The sequence below is a fragment of the Pelodiscus sinensis genome, chromosome 3 (genome assembly GCF_049634645.1).
Source record: "Pelodiscus sinensis isolate JC-2024 chromosome 3, ASM4963464v1, whole genome shotgun sequence".
Lineage (NCBI taxonomy): Eukaryota > Metazoa > Chordata > Testudines > Trionychidae > Pelodiscus > Pelodiscus sinensis.
The window spans coordinates 26,073,249-26,090,142 of NC_134713.1; the positions used below are offsets into that span (position 1 = coordinate 26,073,249).

Here is a 16,894-nt window from a genome sequence, read left to right on the forward strand (position 1 = left end):
GTTGATTGCTCATTATCTTTGGGGGAGAAATGAGCTATTAATATCTAATTACCATCCATCAGTATTTTCAATCCCCTTTTCAATCATCTTAATCAGAAAATCAAGGTATTAACATAATTACACATTGAATCTGGGCAACAAAGTTCAGGAACAGTACAATCTGGCAACAATGCATGCAGTGTTCATTCTAAAGCTGCACACTTTCATGATTAAGATGAAAATCCTTGTACGCTTTGGCGTGATCCCAGTTGTGCTCAGAGAGATTTTCTGTAAAACTGCTGTTGCTTTTACCCAGGTTTTTGAAATGGTAACATAAGCGATCCGGCAGACACTTACTGATGTGCTTTCTGCTCATGAAGCGGAGTAACCCCATAGAAATCAATAGGCCTCTGCACAGTAGATTTTTAAGCATATGCATAAATGTTTGCAGGATTAGGACTAGGGATGTTAGCTATTGGATAATTGAATAGTGGAGTAACTGCATGAATTCTTATTGGCTACTCAACTGTTCTGTAGTCCCCAGGGGCAGGGCCAGCAGCCAGTGCGCTTCGGCCCCACTCCCGGGGAGCCCCCTGCCACCCTGTATCAGAAGCAGCACTGCGGGGTGGCAGGCGGGAGCTAGTCTGAGAGGGGAGCCAGCCTCTGTTTGCAGCGAGCCTGGGCCTGTCACTGAGGCTGGTTTGAGCTGCCTGCGGGACTCTGATAGAGCCAGCAGCACTGGGAAATTGGGGATGGGGGGGAGGCAGGTGGCACCAAAAATGCCCCACATTTCCCCAAAATGTTGATATATATAGAAGAGGTATTTTAGGGATAAAATCCTATTTGAACTACAGCTGCTTGTAAAATGCAGGAAAAATGTGGATACTTATTTAAATGATCAAAATCTCAAATACAGATTAGACCTATCGTCCGGACTTCTGTTGTCTGGCAACATCTGTGTTCCAGCCTCCCTGTGGGTGCTGCTGGGCCGGAGAATTCACTGAGAAAAACCAGGCCCCATGCTCAGCAACTCTTCTCTCGCCCTCCCACAGCTTCTAGAGTGCTGCAGTTAGCTCATTGGTGGGGCTCCAGCTCAGGGAGGGACGGAGGAGGAAGAGCGGACCTGGAGGGACACTTGTAGTAAGATGAGTAGCTGTGGCATAGCTGAGCCCCGTGGCTGTAGGGCTCAGTGTGTTCATGCAGGGCGGTGCTCTTGCCCCAGACCATAGGGCTCCACAGCCACCCTGCCTTTCACCCCAAGTGTCCTCCCCAGCCCCCGCTTGATCAGTGTTAGTCCCTTTGCTATCACCAGAGCAGAGCCCTGCAGCTGGCACTGACCTGCTCTAGTTCAGCAAATTCCCTGGTTTCAGACCAGTCAGGACCAGGGAGGGGCAACGTGTACTGGAAAAAAAATTCAACCCATCTATGACCTGGTCAAAACCCAGTAATGCTATTTTAGAGAGAGTTTTTGGTCAGCTCTAATTTCAACCCCTCAAGTGTCAAACTCTTGTGCAACAGTCTTTTGAGACATAGATCTAATTTCGACATAGTCCTGAAAAGAAGCCATTTCCTTTACTTGACCCAAAGGACTTGGCAGCTCTTTTCCAACGACAAGTCAGAAAGATGTGAAATGTTCCTTTTCTCATCCCCATCATGCCAAAACCTCTGCACAGAGTAGCCTGGATGATGCACAGCTACTCATTCCACCCAGACATCTAAATAGCTGCACAAAATATTTCTTCACCAGTTGAAGCCAAAAGATTTTAATGAAAAAGACAAACCAATACGACATTTCATTACAACCCCTGCCCCACCCCCTTAAACTACTATGGCATTATTTTGCTTCATGCTTTTAATCCAGTTTCAAAGAGAGATTGTACTCAGCATTTCCAGTGTAAATCTGGGGTCACTCTTCAGTGGATTCACTCTGGATTTACACAGGGGTAGCCACACTGGGAATCAGGCATGCTGTAAACAAGAATGTTAAATTCCAAAATCATTGGGAAACATTTCCTTGCCTTCGTTTTCTTTCCAAGGGATTTTTTGGTCTGGAGTGCCACCTGGAGGTTGTTTGACATGTAACTTCATGTACGCTCCCCTGTTCTTTGCTGAATGAGCTATACATGAGGGGTGTGTCTAGACTGGCAAGATTTTGCGCAGAAGCAGGTGCTTTTGCGCAAAAACTTGCCAGCTGTCTACGCTGGCCGCTTGAATTTGCGCAAGAGCACTGATGTTCTAATGTAAGAATTCAGTGCTTCTTGCGCAAATACTTTGACGCTCCTGCTCAGGGATAAGCCCTCCTGCGCAAGAATACTCGTGCAAGAGGGCCAGTGTTTTTGCACAAGAAAGCCCGATGGCTAAAATGGATGTTAGTTTCCAAAGACCTAATGGTAATTGCACGCTGCACAAGCTAGTTCTGGATGCAGTGCTGGACTTCCTAGCACACAGAACGAGCACATCTCTGTGCTTGCATGGGGCAGCATCAATTCCCTTTTGCAGCTAGCAAACTCTGCTGGTCAGGGTGGAGATGAGGGAGCACCTGGTCTCCTCTCTACCTCTTTTAGATCCTGGGGTGGGGGAGGAAGGCGAGGCAGTCTGTGGGCCCAGGAGAGAGCATGGACTGTCATGGTGAGGGGTCAGAGTGATGAGTGTGCTTCGTGCATCTATGTACAGTTGTTTTGAGACCATTTACTACAGAAAACTGCTGCACCTCCTTCAAGCTCTGAAATGGAGCCGGTTCTCCTTTCAGGCTGCTGACAGACTGTGGTGTTCCTCTGTCTCCAGAGAGCTCAGTTGTGCCATCTCACAGGGATCAGTTCTTTCCCCAGCCCTTAAAACACAGGTGAAGCCATTAGGGGAACCATGTGTTGCCATGGTCTTAAATGGCAGCAGGTGACAGCAACCTTTGTATCTCCTCCCCACCCACCCTGCACAGAGAGCTCCACTCCAGACTGTCCCTTTGCCATGCTGAAATGTCATCACCTTGCCTTCAATTGAGGGTGTCTAGCTCAGCTGTCAAATAGGTCTCCTCCTCTGGACTGCCCACTGCTGCTGGAGTCTGAAGTAGCTGCAGCTACAGAACGACGCTCTTCCACTGAAGTTTGGCTAGAGCACTGGGCCCTGCTGTACTTGGGTGGTGACTCTGCTACAGTGATCCATACTTTTGGGAACTTCAAGCTGCATTGCCAAAGACCTTTTCATCATGGTCTGACCACTCCAATTTTAAACAACTAAAAGTAGTCCAGAAAACAGCTATGCTCTTTGCATCCCCTCAGAGCTCTGCACTGTACAACCATCCCCTCTAGTGTACCAGGTCAAACAAAGTCTTGATGTTTGTCTTCGAGCCCCTCCATAGAATTGGCTCTAGGTAGCTTAAAGACTGCTCTCTCTCCTGATATGATGATGATTTTCCTGGGCAGCTACATTCTTGAGGACAAAAGTGTTTCCCCCAGACATAACTAGATCAGAAAAAGAGGAGACGAGAACGAGGAGGGAAGTGATGGTCGTAAAAAGGAGAGGAGGAAAAAACAAATTTAAAAAATGGAAAATTAAAGAACAAAAATTGCATCCCCTTCTACAGAAGTAGGAAGAACAATGAGAACAGAGGCTTTTGTCTTGGGTTTTGCTCTCTGGGGGTGAGTTGAGACATTGAGGTGATGGGGAATGTGATAAAACCATAGCTAGCTAAACAGAACATAAGGGCTTGCTGTTATCTAGTGCAATGATTCCTTTAAAATTAAAAATATTCCATTATATTGCATCTGGCAAGATTTTGTGACTTAAGTAAGTTAGGGTTTCTTTGCTGCTGTAACCTTGTTCCCTCTGAAGTTAATGCAATTTTGTTCCATGGGAGCATGATTGGACCCTGTTACTTAAACAGTACATGTTTATATCCATTCTAATCTGATCACTTGAAATATTAAGAGAATTTTTCCAAAAGAATATTAAGCACAAGGTCCACCTTTGTTTATGAAAAAAATGTCCTGTAAGACAGCGATATCAGAAAAGGATTTGATGCTTTGTAACTTCATTACAAAGAGATTTAATTACATTGTTCGCTTGAATTCTGCCACACATCTTGTTAGGGATATTTTCTTTCTAATCCTAGGAGGGCTGGAATTCGAGCTCAGGTTTCTTTTTTTGCCTTCCACTGTTGAGGAAGAAATCCATGTTTACTAGAGTTTTGCCAATTTCAGTGTTCATTCTACTGCCGATAATCTGGTTGGTGGTGTTGGGAATTTGGTCTGAGAACACAGGCACATACTCTGGAAGTTGCTCCTGCTCCTTTTTCTTGCCCTGGAAAAAATAAATGGAAAGACCTTGCTTAAGATTATGGATAAAATTTTCAACACCCTCTAATTCCCATTTTCAAAAATGAAAGTCAATGGGACCTAAGATCTGAAGTAATTTCTGAAAATGGGATTTAGGTTCCTAAAACACTCAGGTATTTTGAAAATTTGTACCTGACATTTTATTCACCAAATGTATATAAAAATTTTACTGTAGAGACAGTAAAATTAATTATTATTAAGATAACTGAATTAATGTCTAAGAAGACAATGCTTAATTTGCTGTGGAAAAGTGGTGTACCATCTTACTCACCAAGAATCTACAGTCTTTAAGGATGCAGCATCTAAGTAGTTAATTCTCTGAACTGATCAAACAACAGTCTGAGCACTTGGTAATTTAATATACCATCTTTCATGAGGATAAAGTGGTTTCTGAATGGCTGGTTGAATCAACCATTTAAAAAAATATTTTTAAATATAAATAGTATTTATAAATATTTTTAAATTTAAATATAAATATTTTTAAATTTATTTTTAAATATAAATAGTTTGGTCCTAAGTCCTTACACAGGCAAATTTCCATTTAGGGTATGTCTTCACTTGCTGCCCTGGGATCGACATCCTGATGTTCGATTTAGTAGGTCTTCGATAGACCCGTAAATCAAATGCTGAGGACAGCTCATGCTGGCATTTGTACTCCTTGCAGTTGCAAGGAATAAGGGAAGCCAACAGGAGTCTTTGCTCCCATTAGCTTCCCGCAGTGGGAACAGCACCAACCTCAAATTAAGGTCAGTCAACTCCAGCTATGTATACTATGTATGCTGGAGTTGTGTACCTTAAGATGACCTTCCAGGTCTAGTGTGGTTCTGGTCTTATTCCATGGAAGAGTTTTGCCTGAGTAAGGTCTGCAGGACTGGGTCTAAAGTCATTGGTGTATGTTCTTGTGGGAAAATTCTGCTTCAAGCCAGCGCCTGATACTGCTTCCATTCACAGGGAAAGTGAGTTTTATCATTGGGAGCATGACTTCCCATGCAAACCAATTGACTTCAACAGCTTTGCATATACTGTAAGTCAGGACCCATTATGATGGTGGTGATGATGATAAGAATATAAAATAGATGAGCCCTTCCCCCCAAGTAATCAAGTGCAGAACCCCGTTGTTGTAGGCAAACTCTATATAAACTTGTCGAGCAAGATGATGATTTTTTAAAAATAATGACTGATTCTGTTGTGCTGACAATGTTTCTTAAATTCCTTTTAGGCTAATTCTTCAAGAACCCTTTTTAAATGATTGCCCTTTTATGGCATTTCAACTTTTTTCAAAACTAAGATGAAATACACACACACACACACACACACTGCATTCCATCTCCTTAGAACGAGAATAGTAGTCAAGTGGCACTTCAGATTTTTTAGACATATTTTCCTGCAGTATTTAATCTTGAACAATTTGACAAATTACATTCCAGGATGGCTCAGTTTAGAATATTAGCCCACTAGGAAGTCTGTTGTAAACCAAAAAGAGCCTGGATTACAGTTAGTAAATTTGTGTGTAACCTACCGTTGGATCATAGTCCTTGAGGAAACCCCAATTCTGGTACCTTGTAATAGAAAAAAAAAAGGTTTTAACTGACTTGTTCTGTACTTTAGTTTCATAAGTTTTCTATGATTTAAAATAAACCTGGTTCTGTACCATAAAATAAATCAGCCAATGACAAAGAGTAGTGATTTCAAGTGATCACTTAATTTTTTTTCTTTTTACAAGAGAAAATGGGCAGACTCAACCTCTAATGATTAGATTATTTTGGCCCATTTTAAATGTACAAATATTTGCAATAACTATAGATGTCCCTCTGAGCAGAAATGGATATTAATGGAAGACCCTCATTGCAATTGGGATTGTATTATGCATAGCAGTATACAAACACATAGTAAAATGCGGTCCCTGTAACAAATAATATATGAAAAGTTTTCATTCATATTTTCTCAGGACAAACTGTCCTCTCAGCAGAAATTTTCAGATAATTACTATAATGATTTTTTCCTTTTAATTAGCATCATGGTTTTGAGGGATACTATTGTACTGCTCTCTCTCTCGCTCTCTCTCTCACCAGATAATTTTTATTTCAGTGGTGTGACTAGAATATCTCAGTACAATCAGACTTTATTTTAGAACCAAGTTCAATATTCTTCTCAGAATGAATCTAGCTCTGAATCTGAACAGTACTGGGCCACAGGGTGTTAAGTTGTATTCTTATATAATGCTCCTCCTTAGTGGAATTAGTGCAATTAGACTCGTGCACACAGTGAACACACAGAATGGTTTCACACATGGCCCAGACATGTTGATCTGCTCTTAGCAGGAGCTGCAAATATCTCCATTTACTGAACTGGCTGGAAGTTCAAGAGTTTCAGCTTTAAGGCATGTGGATGAGCTCTTGTGTTCCAAAGACATCCATGTTATAGTTGCTGGAAAATGATCCCTCGCCAATCTCTATCATGCCAACAATAGATGCTGCTCTGATGTCTGTCTTTACATGCTTTTTCTTGCAATGAAAATTCCATTTACAGCATACCGCCTCTGGCCCAGAAATCCACTGGTGTCAATTAAAAGTTATTACTACAATACCCGTAAATTGACAGAGTAATCCCCATGTTTAGCTGGAATTCTCTTCATTTTTCTAGTTAATAGCTATGCTGATAGAAATTCCTCCTAACAAAACATAGTGGTATTCTGTATGTTTTTTTCTCAGAATAAATCACCCACAGGCTGAGTCTACTTTAAAAGTATGAAGGCAGAAGCATCCTAAATATGTGTCCTTTTTAGACAAATAACTCCATAAAGAGTAGTGTGTTGCTGACACGCCACTGTGGTGTTTGCCATTTAAGAATCTATTTTAAGTTCCAAATCTGCCATTTACAATCCATCCATTTCTTGCTGATCAGACTCATTTAATATGAGAACAGTTTCTTTCCATCACAAAGAGCTCTGTGCTTAACACCCCCCTCCAGCAATGACCTGGCTTTCTTTGTTGTCATACTAAGCTTTATTTGCTGCTACAGTGTTTTGTACAAATTGACAAACTGAAAGAAGCTGTGGTGTGGTCGCAGGGTTGTGACTGGGAAAACCTGTCGCTAATTTGCTTTGTGAATTTGAGCAAATCCCTTTACTGTCCCCATCTGTAAAATGGGGATACTGACAGTATGCCCACCTTTGTAAAGTGCTTTGGTATCTGTAGAGAGAAGGTGCTGTCTAAGGGCTTGCCTTCCTGGAGAGGTGCTGCATGGCAAGCAACGGGGTAATTAGGGTTGCTAACTTTCTAATTGCACAAAATCAAACACCTCTGCCCTGCCCCTTCTCTGAGCCCGTACCCCTGCTCCTTGGGGGGTCAGTGAAAGTAAAGTTGGGGGAGGCAAGCCCTCAATCCCACCAGAGGTGTAGCGAAGGGAAGGCGGGGGAGCAGCTTCCCCCAGGCGCCACTCTAGGGGGCGTCAATTTAGTCCCCCTCCGCTCCCCCTGTAATCCCTCGGTTCGCCTGCTCCTCCTCTGTCCACTGCCACTGGCTGGAACCTCCTCCCTGCCTCTTTGCCCCCAGCCAGACCCTCCTCCATCATCACTGACAGGTTAGTGTGGGGGGGGGGGCCTGGCCCCAAACTGGAGGGGACGGGGAAAGATGTGGTACAAGCTCCCCGCCTCCTCCCAGGGTCAGGCTCAGCCATGCGCCAGGTTCGGGGCCCCACCATGTGGTGGTGGTGGGAGGAGGCGCAAATTTTGCTTTTGCCCCTGGGCGCATAACACCCTCACTATGCCTCTTTTGCTGAGACCCTGACCCCACGAGAGCCAAACTCCTCCCTCCCTCCATGGGGAGGCGGAGCAGTGTGCTGCATGCCCCCCACCACCATGAGGAAGGTAAGAGGGCAGGCAGGCGCACGGCTCCAACTTCCCTGGCCCAGGAGCACCAGGGAGGGATGAGGGCGAGTGTCTCCAACCTTCCCAACCCCTGCGCACATGGAGGGCGGGCACTGGGGGCAGCAACCCCTACAGTAGGCATTCTGGAGGCGGAGTGTGGGTGGGGCCAGGCTGGCGTTTTTTGAAAACAATGCCTCCCCCTGCCTAGGCTACCAGACATCCATGCCCTGCTCCTTCCATCCCTCTCCCTCCTTCACTTTCACTGGGCTAGGATATGGTTGGGGTGTAGGAGGGTATGTCTACACTACCCTCCTAGTTCGAACTAGGAGGGTAATGTATGCATACCGCACTTGCTAATGAAGCCCGGGATTTGAATTTCCCGGGCTTCATTAGCATAAGCGGGGAGCCGCCATTTTTAAATCCCCGCTGCTTCGAACCCCATGCAGCGCGGCTACACGGGGCTCGAACTAGGTAGTTCGGACTAGGGTGCCTATTCCGAACTACCGGTACGCCTCGTTTCACGAGGAGTAACGGTAGTTCGGAATAGGACCCTAGTCCGAACTACCTAGTTCGAGCCCCGTGTAGCCGCGCTACACGGGGTTCGAAGCAGCGGGGATTTAAAAATGGCGGCTCCCCGCTTATGCTAATGAAGCCCGGGAAATTCAAATCCCGGGCTTCATTAGCAAGTGCGGTATGCATACATTACCCCGCTAGTTCGAACTAGCGGGGTAGTGTAGACATACCCGGAGAGAGGTGGGAACTCTGGCTGGAGGAGCAGACTCTGGAATGGGGACAGAGATTATGGGTTTGGGGTGCAGGAAGGGGTTTTGGGCTGGAGCAGGGCTTGGGGGGAGGGTGTTGGAGGGTGGTCAGGGATCTAGCCAGGAGTGTGGGCTCTGGGATGGGTCTAGGAATGAGGGGTTTGGAGGGGGCCCTAGGCTGATGGGGAGTTGTGGTGAGAGAAGTCCAAGTTGGATATTAGGAAAAACTATTTCACTAGGAGGGTGGTGTAGCACTGGAATAGGTTACCTAGGGAAGTAGTGGAGTCTCCATCCCTAGAGGTGTTTAAGTCTCGGCTTGACAAAGCCCTGGCTGGGTTGATTTAGTTGGGATTGGTCCTGCCTAGAGCAGGGGGCTGGACTTGATGACTTTCTGAGGTCTTTTCCAGCTCTATGATTCTATGGGGCAGGCAGTTGGGGGGTACATGCAGGATGCAGGGTCCCAGCAACTCTTACTGCAGCTCCTAGGAAGCGGCTGCCAGGGAGGCTTGGTTTGCTGCTCTCGCGCCTGCAGGCACCACCAGGGGCCACAGTTCTTGTTGACCATGATTCCAGCCAATGGGAGCTGTGGAGCTGACACATGCAACGGGGGCAGTGTGCAGAGCTTCCCTGTGTTTAGGGGCTGCAGGAACCTGGCAGCCACTTCTGAGAGCCATGTAGAGCTAGGGCAAGTAGGAGCCTGCCCGGGTGCTCCACTGTGCTGCAGACAGGACTTTTAATGGCTTGGTCAGCAGTGCTAACTGGAACCACCAGGGTCCCTTTTTGATGGGATGTTCTGGTTGAAAACCAGGTGCCTGGGAACTCTAGGTGTAAATCTATAACTCACTAGCTTGCTGTGCAGTAACTCATCATATGGACACTGCTGCAGTGGTGTGAATGTCTTGCAATGCAGTTTAGCATATAATAATTAATTGGTATTGTACATGTATCTCAGTAGTGCCTAGAGGCCACACCTAAGATCAGGGTCTGATGGTGCTTGGCTCTGTACAAACATATCAGCTCTCGATAGACTATTGGTATTCTGAAGTACTAGTCATCAAGGAACACCTGGACCTCAGCATATGAATATCGGCCTATTTGCCCCATTCCCTTACACCCTCTTTTCATTTCTAGGCTACCATAATAGAACAGACTTCTCCCATCCCAAACTGTGGGGGGTTTGGAGCTGCTGGTGAGTTTTGTTCCTCTCACCTGGAGGCTGAGCTGAAACAGCCCAACGCAGAAGTAAAAAATATGTCCCTGAGGATAGACTCAGTCTTTGTCAGGGTTGGTACCATTTTCAGGAGACTGGTGGGAGAAGGGAAACCACCAAAAGATCTTCTCTTCCCATCTACCAGCTGAATCCAAGGAAGTTCATGCTAGCTGATCACCTTCTTATTGTTTTGCTTCCTTGGTATTTGGCTGGATGAAGCTGGCATATAATCTGAATTTAAGTTAACCTTGTTTTTCCCAAAGATATTATTTTACCAGGCATGTTTATGTTGTAAACTGGAGCATGATCACAAATAGTGTAGTGTGTGTGTATGTGTGTAAAAGAGAGAGAGAGATCTGAATGCCTGGTCTCATAAGCTCAGCTGTGTGTATATATCCACTCAAAGCATAAATTATGCCCTAAACATGCTGAACACCCTACTGATCTATTAGTAACAATGGGATTTTCTCTGTGTATGCATGTTTATGTGAGGGCCTAGGGGCACTCAGGAAATGTTCAGGGTTGAAGTTCAAATAATTTTTTTGGCAGAACACTCTGTCCAATCTCCACTCCAGCCATTTCCAAGAATTTGAGAATAGGCAATAATATCAGCATCTGTGCAACCAATTACTGATGAGTTATATTTGTCTCCTCACTGTCTGGTCTTCCATATACAATATATTATACCTGGTGTTCCTTAGAATTTCTGTTCCAGCTCTAGCCTGACTTGCCAGGAAGTACACTTCAATGAAGTATTTCAGAAAAGAGGAGGACACAGAGGGTGTTTGATCTCAGGAGTTACAGGGGTAGGGCCTGATCCAAAGTCTTTCTGTTGACTTAATGGGTTTTGGATCAGGCCCTTGGAGTACATCTGCAATGCAGGTTCAAGATTCAGCTGACATACCCACAGTAGCTCAGTCAGAGCAAGCACACTGAATATAGACTCTAGCCACAGCAGTGAAAATGTCAGGCTGCGCCATCTTTACCTGAGTGACATTCCATCCAAGATCCTAGGCACATACTCGCATAGCCACTCACAGCACCATGGCTACATTTCTGTCTTTATCATGCTAGTTTGACCACAGCTACTACAGGTATATCTACTCAAGTGAGAAACTACGCCTTTCAGCTACAGGGCACCCTACCTCTCTCAGCAGTAGCACGTGAAGTTTAACTTGAGGTACTTACCAATATTTTCTTCCCCTCCGCTCAGCCTCCATAAACTCCCTCCAGATCTTGTCCTGCCGAACCTGATCCCTCCACAGTGGTGCCTGCTCCTGTTCCTGGGCCCGAGGTGCCTGTTTTGCTAAAACCCGACTGGCAGGCAGCGCTTTTCCAGGCTGGGCGGTGCTGAGAGGAGACGAGGATGAGGCAAGTTCCACCAAAGGTCTGGCTGCTGGTAACCGGTACCCAGCTGAGGTGGTTCTCCTAAATCCAGTTGATTTGCTTCCCATCTGCGTCTCTCCTGTTATGTGATATGCTGTCACCACTCGGAAGGCTGAGAGGCAATGCTCTCCAAGACTTTCCAGTCCCACAGCTCTCTCCTGCTTTCCTTTCTCTCCTAGCACTTTCTTTTAGTATTTGACAAGGAGCCGGTACTAAGAACCCAACTTCCAACAGGTGACCCTATGTGCGATCTTGTCTCTCCTTTATTTAATAACCTACTTCAACTAAGCAGCTGGTTTATGTTGCTTCTTTGGGGGGCTGCTAAGAGGAAGCATCATTGTAATAATAATCATAAAAAGAACAGTCGTTCTCAAAGGCTAGAGATACCAGCTGTAGCCAGCAGTTCCGAATTCTCAGCTTCTGAGACACCAGCTACTGGTGTGTGCAGTTGCAACCACTCCACGTTGGTCTCAAAGTCCCCAGAATGGCTGCTGTGTTAGTAGCAGTGTTGTCGTGTTGGCCCGGGTTAGTTTTGATCTGCGTGTGCCACTGAAACAGAACTCCTTGATAGCTGCTGGTTTTCCGCCGTGTGTTTACTGTCTCCATTGGAAACCAAGCCGGCTCATGAATATTTATTCCAGAGGGAGAGGAAACCAGTTGCTGGGGACGAGGCTATGAACTCTCATTAGGACGGAATTTCTGTTTGTTTAAAATTAAGTCTTTCCAAGGATCAATGTGAGTTTCACACTTTGAAAGTCTTTTAATTTCAGGCCTGACTAAGAAAGCGCCTGTTGAAAACCCCTGCAGGCCTGAACAATGAAAAATTTGTTGAGGAAGAGTGACATTTAATTACTTGCTGCTCTCAGAGCAAGGAGCTGACCAGCTGCTAAAAGTCCCTGGGTATGCTGTGACAGATGAACACTTCCAGCTGGTAGTTGAACATTCAAACTGTCCTTCAGCCTCATTTTCCTTATAAATGCCAATGAACTGAAGAAATGAGCCATTTTCCATTCCCCTCCCCCGCTACTTTGCTGGATTCCTTCTCAGGATTTGCTCAGTGACTTGCATCCCAGATTGCTCTTCAGGGTACAGTACATGTGGCTGGTTAGCCATATGGGGTGATACTGCTCTTCAATGGCATTTACAAGCAAGCTGAAGCAGGAGGCCATTTTAAACTTTGAGCCTCAAGTCCAATGTGTTTATCAGTCAGTTCACTCTGGATTTAAACTCCGGATAGCTCAACAGCGGGGTCTCTGAGGGAGGGTAGCTATCTATATTTAGATCTGAATATATATGTAAGCTTAAAGCGATTGCCTGTAAAAGTCAATATTTGCCAACAGACATTCTCATCACTAGAGGGAGCTTCTGCACTTAGATAATGGAACAACATTGCTTTATCCTATTTTATCTTTCCATTTCCCCCCTGCTTTGTTGCTCTAAATAATTCCAAGAGAATTTCATTGGGTTTGGGGGATAGCATGACCAATTATTTATGAAACCTGATATCAGTTTAATAAGAATCTAGAACAAGACAGCTCTCTATTCTATAGTCACAAACACAAGTAGCCATTATTAGCAGGCAGATTTTCTAATTACAGCAGCTGAGAGATCTGTTTCAGATATGCTAAAGAGTATTTGGCTTGTTTGATCACTATTCATACCAATCCTCTCTGTTTCATGGTGTAGGATAGCATTCGTAGTAGTATGTTGCATTCGTAGGTTATGATATTTCAGAGCCTATTTTAATTTTCAAGATGTCTTTTCACTCTCTCTTTCCTACTATTAGCCGTGAGTTGTAATCTTAAGTATCCAGGAGCATTTTCCTTGAACAGCACTTAACCCCCTTACCATGTTCAGAGAGTGAGAGCACCTTTGCTTTCTGCACAGAATTGGGTTCAGGAATCCGTTGGAGCAGTTGGTTGCCCAACAAAATCACTGTAGCTCACTTTCAATACAGTAAGGCTACGTCTACACTGGCCCCTTCTTCGGAAGGGGCATGCTAATTTTGAAAGTGGGAATAGGGAAATCCACGGGGGATTTAAATATCCCCCGCGGGATTTAAATAAACATGGCCGCCGCTTTTATTCCGGCTTTGGGAAAAGCCGGAAAAAAGCGTCTAGACTGGCCCGATCCTCCGGAATAAAGCCCTATTCCGGAGGATCTCTTATTCCTACTTCGAAGATTTTCTGGGGCAGTTCCCCTGCAGGACTGTGATGAGAGAAACTCTCCCGTCAACTTCCTTTACTCCTTGCAACTCCTTGCAGTTGCACAGTCAATGAAGGTGCCCTCAGTGTTCAATTTAGCTGGTCTGTATCAGACCTGCTATATCAAACAACAGAAGTGCCCTTAGAAAGGTCTCCGTATTTAAACATAAATATTTAAAAGAATTCTGAATTATCAACATTTATTTTAAAGCTTTTTGGTATAAATTTTGATAGTTGCATGAAATTATGGGTTTTAAGAATTTTTATTTATTTAAATTTCACAGTTGCAGGAAATATTGGGCAGAACCAGACAATTATTTAATTGCAGTGGACACTGAGATCCAACAAGGTTAAGTGTTATAAAAGTTAAAACAACATTTTTGATATCACATGTCAAAATATAAAAAGTAAATCAAACATAAGTAATTTCTGAAGTAGCATTTTTCTTTCTTTGCATTTGTAAATTTAGATTTTTATTGGTGGAAATAGCTTTGTGTGTGTACAGTGACATTGATGTTTATTGAGATTTACTGATAAAAAAATCTAATTCTTCCATACCTGTTTAAAAATTAGGTCTTGATTTGTTTCTTTTGAATTGTCAGGTTTCAATTGCTATATTTCAAAAAAGAGGAGTATTAATTCAAGGGAATGATTATTTGATTAAATTAACAGAATTTTTCTGCTGTGGGTGTTAATGTATTTGCCAGTCTCATATTAAATTTCTTCCTTCTTGTTCTCTAGAAATGGGCAGATTACACACTGCAGTGTTAGAGTTTCAAAGACTCACTCAGACTGGAGTAAATTATGTGTGAAATGGGAAAGGTTTTGTTTGTGGTTTTGACATGGTTCATTGTGCTACCCTGTCTTTCAACTATCCAATTCACCCTCTACTTCCTTTGGAGTCAAGACTCTGCAACTCTGAAGATCAGGTCACTGACCTGATATAACGACATAGTAAAACAATCTGGGGATTTTAATATGTTAAGATTTGATCCTGCATTGACTTTGATGGTTTATGCAAAATTAAACACATGCATAAGAGTTTGCACTATCAGAGCTTCAGTTAGGATATGTATTATGTATATTATTAACAACACACAAGATTTTTTTAGACTTGTACCATATACTTTATTTTATCTGCAGTTCTGGAGATAAAATTTGCTTCAGACAAAGGCTATGTCTACACCATAACTTAAGTCTGCAGCACTTATGTTGCTCGGGGATGTAAATGGACCCAGAGAGCTTCTCCCACCAACACAGCTTCTGCTGCTGCTGCTGCTGCTGCTGCTTGGGGAGGCAGCTTTATTATCTGGAGATGCAGTGCCGTAGATGTAGACGAGCCTTATGTCCATTTGCACGACTCAAAACCTGAGCCTTGTAAGACAATGATGGGACAAAAATTCTTGCTCTTCCTCAGTCTCAAAGAGATGCTGCTTTGCAGGTCTTCCTTGGCTGCAGCCTTGCAAGGCATTTCAAGTTACATTTTTAGGAGTAAAGGAACATGGTCTGGGTGTTTCTGGAATGTATACTTCTGCTCTTGGCATCATGAGCCATCTAATCATGCAGATCGTGCCTCTTAATGCCAACTCTATTTGTTCTACATAAGGATAATGATACCAGAATGTTAATTTGTATTAAATCTAATTTCACTCATCTGGGGAATATTACTCTAATTCAGGCCTGGAGATGTATGTAATTAGGGCCCTAAGGCCCTTTACTTACTTTGGCTTTTAGTCATAATTCACTCAGGGTATGTCTACACTTGCACCCTAAGTTGAACTAGGGATGCAAATGCAGGCATTCGAAACAGTCAATGAAGCGGGGATTTAAATATCCCGCGCTTCATTAGCATGACCTCGCCAGCATGTTATTCTGATCAACAGCTGTTTCGAAAGTGAAAGTGCGCGCCGGGACACGTTAGTTCGAACCAAACCCCTTGGTACGAACTAACGTTTCTCCTCATTTTTTGGTTCGAACTAACGCGTCCCGGCGTGCACTTTCACTTTCGAAACAGCTGTTGATCGGAGTAACACAACGGTGAGATCATGCTAATGAAGTGCAGGATATTTACATCGCCACTTCATTGACTATTTAGAATGCCTACATTTGCATCCCTCGTTCGAACGAGGGTGCAAGTGTAGACATACCCTAAGAGATCATGTTGTGTTTGTGACACATTCCGTAAAGACACAAGCACATCCGAGCCTACGCTAACTGTACAGAGACATTTAGTTAAGACAATAACCTGATCAGATGCAAGTTGTTAGTGAGATGATTTAACATTTTAAAAACATAGAGCAGAAATTAGTAGTTGAGTTAGCTCAATGGAATTATTTGTTCTATTTCTGTTTTGATTAGTAATATATGTTATGTTGTTTATAACATAATATAGTTCTGAAGGAGTATCATCAGCTTTGGATCAAAATTGAGGGTTTTATAAACAAGATTTTACAAAACATAAGACAAATTTCCACAATTGAAAAAAGTCCCATGGAAATAAATATTGAAGTAAACGTTTCCCTGCAGAATAGTCACCATCTAGCTAACTAGAAATAGAGGAGGAAGCAACTGTTCTATATTCATTTTCCAAGATATGAGAGATTAAAAAGTAAATGAGCTACAAATGTTGAAAAGAAAATTTGACTGTATATTATATTAGGGGGCTGTTCCCCCTGCTTGCTATGCTCACTAACCCCTCTCCTTCCCCGGCCTTTATGCTCTCCAACCCCCCTCTCTCTGGCCGTTATGCTCGCCAACAACCCCTCTTTCTGGCCACTACACACAACAACTGCCCTGTATCAGGCCACTACGCATGCCAACCCCACCCCCGTCTGCTTTTGCTTCGCTGAGAGAGCCTGTTAACACCAATGACACTGATGACGTCATGGGCGTCCCGTAGCCTAAGTGGGGGAAGGCTTTGCCTTCCCAAACTTCTAGGCATGGCCCACCCACACTCTGCCCTGAGGGTGGAGTGTTGCTGCTCCCAGTGCCTGCACTCCCTGGTGCTCCGGGGGCCAGAGAGGCTGGAGCTTCCTCAGCCTTGGAGCAACAGGGAGGGGAGGAGGCTGTGTGGCCCAAGCTTCTCTGCGTGGCCACAGCCCCCAGAGCACCAAGGAGAGCGTGCATTGGGGGCAGCAACACGCCACCCTGAGGGT

At 44.2% G+C, this 16,894-nt stretch overlaps 1 protein-coding gene across 1 annotated transcript; it reads right to left on the reverse strand.

Annotated features, from left to right (window-relative positions):
- Positions 1–1,726: 1,726 nt before the first annotated feature.
- CIMIP5 (ciliary microtubule inner protein 5) lies at positions 1,727–12,717 on the reverse strand. The gene is made up of 3 exons (XM_006138539.4): positions 11,338–12,717; positions 5,830–5,869; positions 1,727–4,275 (listed from the first exon to the last, which is right to left on the reverse strand). The coding sequence occupies exons 1-3, from the start codon at positions 11,601–11,603 to the stop codon at positions 4,084–4,086; spliced, it is 498 nt and encodes a 165-aa protein (XP_006138601.2). The 5' UTR covers positions 11,604–12,717; the 3' UTR covers positions 1,727–4,083.
- Positions 12,718–16,894: the final 4,177 nt, after the last annotated feature.

What these genes read in the sequence shown, in the direction of transcription:
- CIMIP5 (XM_006138539.4), bottom strand. Translation starts at nt 11,603, where the DNA reads ATGGGAAGCAAATCAACTGGATTTAGGAGAACCACCTCAGCTGGGTAC. An exon ending in CGGAGGGGAAGAAAATATTG is followed by an intron (nt 5,870 to 11,337) that starts GTAAGTACCTCA and finishes TTCTATTACAAG; the next exon opens with GTACCAGAATTGGGGTTTCC. An exon ending in TCAAGGACTATGATCCAACG is followed by an intron (nt 4,276 to 5,829) that starts GTAGGTTACACA and finishes TATTTTTTCCAG; the next exon opens with GGCAAGAAAAAGGAGCAGGA.